Source organism: Nicotiana tomentosiformis, chromosome 4 (genome assembly GCF_000390325.3).
Source record: "Nicotiana tomentosiformis chromosome 4, ASM39032v3, whole genome shotgun sequence".
NCBI lineage: Eukaryota > Viridiplantae > Streptophyta > Magnoliopsida > Solanales > Solanaceae > Nicotiana > Nicotiana tomentosiformis.
In genome coordinates this window covers 101,752,468-101,758,689 of record NC_090815.1, presented here as the reverse complement: position 1 = coordinate 101,758,689, position 6,222 = coordinate 101,752,468, and the positions used below count along the sequence as shown (strand labels likewise).

The 6,222-nt window shown below is 31.1% G+C and overlaps 1 protein-coding gene across 1 annotated transcript; it reads left to right on the top strand.

Annotated features, from left to right (window-relative positions):
* The first annotated feature begins 2,547 nt into the window (after window positions 1-2,547).
* On the top strand, window positions 2,548-4,007 carry LOC104107423 (protein CURLY FLAG LEAF 1). The gene is made up of 2 exons (XM_009616223.4): window positions 2,548-2,856; window positions 3,375-4,007. Exons 1-2 carry the CDS (start codon window positions 2,635-2,637, stop codon window positions 3,783-3,785), a joined length of 633 nt encoding a protein of 210 aa, XP_009614518.1. The 5' UTR covers window positions 2,548-2,634; the 3' UTR covers window positions 3,786-4,007.
* Window positions 4,008-6,222: the final 2,215 nt, after the last annotated feature.

The window sequence follows — 6,222 nt, the reverse complement described above, 5'->3', positions numbered from 1 at the left end:
GATAGTTTTTGAGATGGAAGAGCTATATATATATATATATATATATATATAGTGGCCACATTGAACCAAGAGGTGTCAAGCGACAACCCTTCGCCGGCAAATTACACTATTTTGCTAGATAATTTTTTTATTTTATGTATATTTACTATTCGTTGACTCCCTTTGACTTTTCGATATATCTAATTATTTATATTTTGACACCCCTTGATGAAAATTCTGAATCCGCCACTATATATATATATATGAAAATTCTGGGTCCATGCATATATATATATATATATATATATATATATATATATATATATATATATATATATATATAAATCAAAACACAGGCAACTGAAGTTGAAGGGGAAATGGTTTTCAATTGAAGTGATGAGACATAGAAGTGGGGAGGGGGGGTCATACGTATTCATGACTCATTAAAATGTTGGTTGTTTAAAAATGGTTGAGAGGGCCGTTGTGAGCTATTGAAAGCAAATATAGATTATGTAGCTAGCTCCAATGGATGGGAAATGACTTTGCAAAAATCTATAGTCAAATCATGTGTCGTGATTTTTAAAAATAATTGTGTCAAATTATTTGTCATTTTAGAAATTCAAGACTAAATTAATTATTTTTTTTCTATTTTACCCTTAAAATTAATTATTCTTAAAGATTACAAATACCTTAATTATGAATAAATATTAAATAAAAAACTATATCTTAAAATATAAATAAAAATAAATAGTCAAAAATCTCTTTTATTTAATATTTTGTTAAGCAGCGTGTAAAAAAGAAATATAACAGATAATTTTGAGACAGGCAGAAGGAGGAGGAGTAATGAAAAATCAGCTAACTCATGATATATCAGACGTGGTTCCTTTTCCAATATTAGTTGAAGAGCTTTGAAAGTTTTTAGTTCTTTGAGTGAGCCATTTTAGAAAGTTGGAGTTATGAGTTATGACCACCCCCTGTTAAAGTTTCCCCAGCTATTTTTCAACTGTATACGGACTCTCTTATTTAATGACAATTTCATATCCCAGGCGAATTAAGTATTTAAAATTATAGATTTTTACGGTAATTTTAAGTTAATATTTCCTCCGTTTATTTTTACTTGTCCATTTTTAACTTTTTACGTCCTTTAAGAAATAATAAATATAATATGTATTTTATCATACAATCCCTAATAATGATAGCCTTTCAAAAGTCTTGGAAAATAAGTTTGAAAATGAGTAATTAATGATAAGGGTAAAAAAAAATAAAAAAAAATTGTCTTTTGCTTGATTTAGTATAGTGGACAAGTAAAAGTGAAGGGAGGGAACGTAAAATAATAATTGAGTTACAATTTAGATATTTAATAGAATTTTTTAATATATGTATATAACACTCTTCTTATCTCTTAACGTCACCGCCTACGTGTCTAAATACATTAACTCTACAGCTAATCTTTTGTCTAGGCTTCCTATGGAAGGAAACTATGACGCATATCTGCTTTTAAGTGTGTAGGTGGAAGATCTATCATTAGGGGTCGTTTGGTTTCCTCCATTGACTATTCTTTGATTGGTCATATAAGAAAAAATCATGGCGGTGTGCAACTTAATGGAGTATAATGTTTGGTTACATTTGTCTTACTAGATTTTGCATTCTTAGTATTCGCATAAGTTACACAGAAATTTATGTATTGTTATGATGGGTATAAAATAAAAAAACATATGTATCGTAATATATGGATAAGAATAACTATAAAAAAAGAAAAATAAAAAATCAATTCTCACCTAACAATTCCTACACATTATTATTTATTGGCTGGATAATATCGAAACTATAGGACAATTTATAACAAGCACCAACAGAAAAGAAAAGAAAAAAGTCATTCGTGAATGGACTAGAGATAAGAATTTGGTCAAAAATCTTCCTTAAAGAGTTATGCCATACTGAAGGAATAAATATCTCATGAATGAAGTTTTCAAGTTCTTTCCAATCCATTTTAAAGTAATTGGCATTAATGGCAGCTTGTTATGTTATATACACCACGATTACGTCGGTCAGCTGTTAATATTAAGCCAACTATATCAAGCAGAGGACAGTGACAAGAAAAATGCAATCAATTATTCTAGTCATTATATCTCTTGTAAAAATATATAATTCTCTTGGTTATAAAGAGTATGGTATATAAATGATATGGTATACATTTTCCCTTTTTGTGTATGATAATAAAAATGACCTAAACAATATTTTTTTAAGGATTTCAAGAGTTATATTTAACTAAAGTGATCATCTATGATGGCAAAAGTGATTAAGTAAATTAGTGCATGCATGAGAATACAGTGTTAAGATTTGACCGAAGAGAAGAGTTAGTGAATACTCATAGTATTTAACATCTCTGCTTTAAATAGCAGGTTGGAGGTGTATAGTAATTGCATAGCCCCAACTTTCAATTAAATTGAATTTACTTCACTTGAAGAGCACGTCATGCAGAGATGGGCCCCATTCTAGTTCCACATTTAAGTTTTTGCCCTTTTAGATTCTATTGCAGTTGGTTGCCTCCCCCTATATAACCGTCCACAATATTTACACCATTTTATGATCTCAAAAAGAAGAAGAAAAACTTAAAGACAAGAGAAGAAGCCACAAATTTTGATCATCGTCCAAATGGTTTCCTTTCACACAACTCAGGTTCCAACACAAAGAAATGTTTTTCCAAATATAGAAGATTTGTCTAAGAAGAGAAAATGGGACGATGAACTCAAAGCAGAAGATCAAATCTCTTATGAAAAGCCACAGAAAGCCAAGACTATGACATCTTTATTCGGCACTCAGCTGCATCTCGAGACTCCACTGCCTTTGGAGTGGCAAAGATGTCTCGATATTAAGGTATGCAATTTTTTTTCTATAACTATGGTGTCCCGATCAGATTGAACGTATCTAAAAATAATAGTCTATATTTTTAATATCTACTTCATATAAGAGAAGTTTCTAGTATAGTGGTAGATTTAAAAAGACAGTTGGATGCACAAAGTTTTACGTATTCACGCAGGGTTTGAGAAAAGGCTGCACCCCAAAGGGTGTGATGTAGACAACCTACATTAATGCAAACCTTAGTTGTGGTAAATTTGTTTCAAAAAATATTTTTGGAGTTGTAAGTTAGTAAAATACTAGGTGAGACTTTCTTGTTTATTTTTGTAATCCCTTTGTTAGCATTCTTTGCTCTACCGCTAAGTCGGGTGACTACTCTGCCACCTAGATCAAATTTGAATCCCATCTCCAATATTTTGTTCACTCGTTTCATTAACCGTTGGGCCACACTCTTATTATTAGTGTGTTTTTCTTTCAAGAAATGTTATGAAAGTTGGACTAGTCTTAATTATTCTTTGCTGTTTTTTAAAATGCAGTCTGGACATATTTACTTCTACAATACAAGGACACAAAAGAGGACATCAAGAGATCCAAGACTGAGTACTACTCCTGAGCCACCAACTCCAGTGCATATGAGTTTAGACCTTGAACTCAACTTATTACCATGTGGATCACTAGAAAAAACCCAAAATTCCTATTTCATTGGTAATAACAAGAACTCAGACACAAAAAAGAATAGTACTGAGGCTCAGGGTTTGATCACTCGTTCTCCCTCTTGGCTAACATTTGACGTGGATCAACAAGAGATGGTCACTGCAGTTTGCAAGAAATGTCATATGTTAGTAATGATGTCCACATCTTCACCAACATGTCCAAATTGCAAATTTGTCAATCCACCAGATGAAACCCCTCCTACCCTTTTCAAGAGAAGGCTAAGCTCTTTTTGATTAATTAATTGAAGAATAATCCTAGTTAAACTTTTATGGCACACTTAGAAAAGCTTATATATATACTTTAAAGTTATGTATATACTTATGTTATCCGTTAAAAAAGGCCAGATAACTGTATGATTCCAACTCTTAGGTATCATGCATGATTTTGTTAAAAGAATTTGGCTACTATTATATTGAAAATTTTGCAATATCAAGGGCTTTGAGTTCGATTTGCCATGTTTGTTTTTCTTGGAATATGTGTGGACCGACACAGTCACAAGGTAGTTAATGTACTGCATATATTAGTTTCAACCTCCTCCTTTAATATAGGCAATTAAAGTCTCAAGTTAATGTACCTAAAAAAAGGTTTCTTAAATAGTTTAACTTCTACCTACAGAAAGTGTAATAAAAAATAAAAAAATACTCTAAGATATTTACAGGTAAATGTGACTTGAAAACTTCTTTACAATGAAGAAAGGATGACTTCAACGCTTGCACTCCAAATTATGACAAATCAACGGCAATTAATATTTGCTTAGCAGCGAAATTAGAAGATAAATTATGCCAAACTTACTCAAAAGGCTAAAAATGGATTAGTGCAAAAAATATATATATTCTGAAGTTGAAGTACAAGTAAAAAGTATAATGAAAACAAACAAAAGTATGTAAATCATTTTTTTTCCAGACGAAGAAAAAAATACTTTAAAAGTTTACCTTCAAGTCCAATAGAATATGCTATAAAAAAAATTGCTATATTGAAATATGCGTGTTCACTGCTTGGTTCTGTTCGATTTTATTATATTTTGATCTGATTTTTAAGTTTCTAGAATAAAAAACATAATTGAACGGAAATATATTCAGTTTGATTCCATTTTTTATTTTCAGTTCGGTTTGGGTTCAGTTTGGCAACAATTAAGCGTTCATTCGCAACTAATTCTGTTTGGTAAAACCTAGACGTCCATTGACAGGTGATATGTCAGAGTCAAATCAACATTGAGAAGGAAATATAATTAAATTAATAAATAAGAGTAGATAATGTACTATATTAATGTCTAATATGAAGATGATGGCTGCTTAGTCAGTAACTTCAAAAGGCTTAGCTTATTGCTCACGTTAGAATAAAGCAAGCTTGACGTAATATTGCACGTCCAAGGATCCAAAACACTGGTGATATGAGCTTGCGTGCCTTACAGTCAGGCTTGAGTTAGAGTTTTAGTTACGGGTTTGACAAAATCTAGTAAATTTGTGTTAATAAATTCACTTAATATGCATAAATAATTTATCCAAAAACTCAGTAAGCTGTCTTTTCTAGAATCTCATAACCCATAAACTCAAGATTTTGAATCCTTCTCTACTCACAGTGTTAGTCAGACGGATCTTTGCTATCTTTATTTTTCTTGCCAGAAAAGATACAACAGAGCTCAGTGTGATCAGAACTTATGGAAATTCTCAGCTATGGGAATCGCTATTTTGAACAGAGATTAATGTTGGTAATCTTCTGAAAATGTACAAAGAGAAATGTGGTAGCATGATCAGAATGATAATTTTGTAAACTCATCAGTTTTACATAATAAGAATGATGAAAGTGAAAATACAAAGGTCAGTATGCATCTTAATATTTGGTGTCAAAGAAAATCGATTTCCTGTAATTTAGCTTTAAATTTGTTCATTTTTAAGATCTAATAAACAGAGAACGACCTCAGAATATATTGTTTTGAGGTACATATGAACAACAAAAAAAAAAAATTAGACGTTATCAGTGATGCCTACGTTCTGGTTGTACCTTAATATTGAGTGAACTCGTTTGCACAAAATTATACAGAGGTCACTATATTGGTATTTGAATCATCCAAGAAATAGGAAGAGATGAGTATATGGTCATCAAATGCACTTTTCGCAACAAAGTAATAGACAGTTGGCCGAAACTAATTTTATTTACTAGCTAAAATATATATAAAATATATATATATATTTTGTATATAATACACTATAAAGAATATGCATTTTGTGGGCTATTATATTTTCGAGCGGCTAAAAGTTATATATTTCTCAAATTAAAATATCAATATATCACACGTGTAAAACCTCAAACTAGTTGAGATTAGCTATACGAATTCTCTACTAAGTAGCAGTTATCAGGTAGATTTCACATGAACAACATGGCAAATCGCTGTAGGCATTCGTTCTCTTATCACTTATAACAAAGAAAAATCAGCATTGTAATCTTGTTTATCAAAGCGAAAACATCCTTCTGGACATCAGAATAACCATTCTTCCATTTACACAATAAGAAACCAATAGGCATAATGCAGTGTGTAAAATACTTGATGGAAAACAAGGAACCCTCATTTTTCTTCTCTTCTCTCATCTTGTCAATTAATAACGGAATATACAAGATTAGTTGGGAAAGAGGGTGAGGCAGAAAAGAAAGGAATAAATACCTCTGAACATC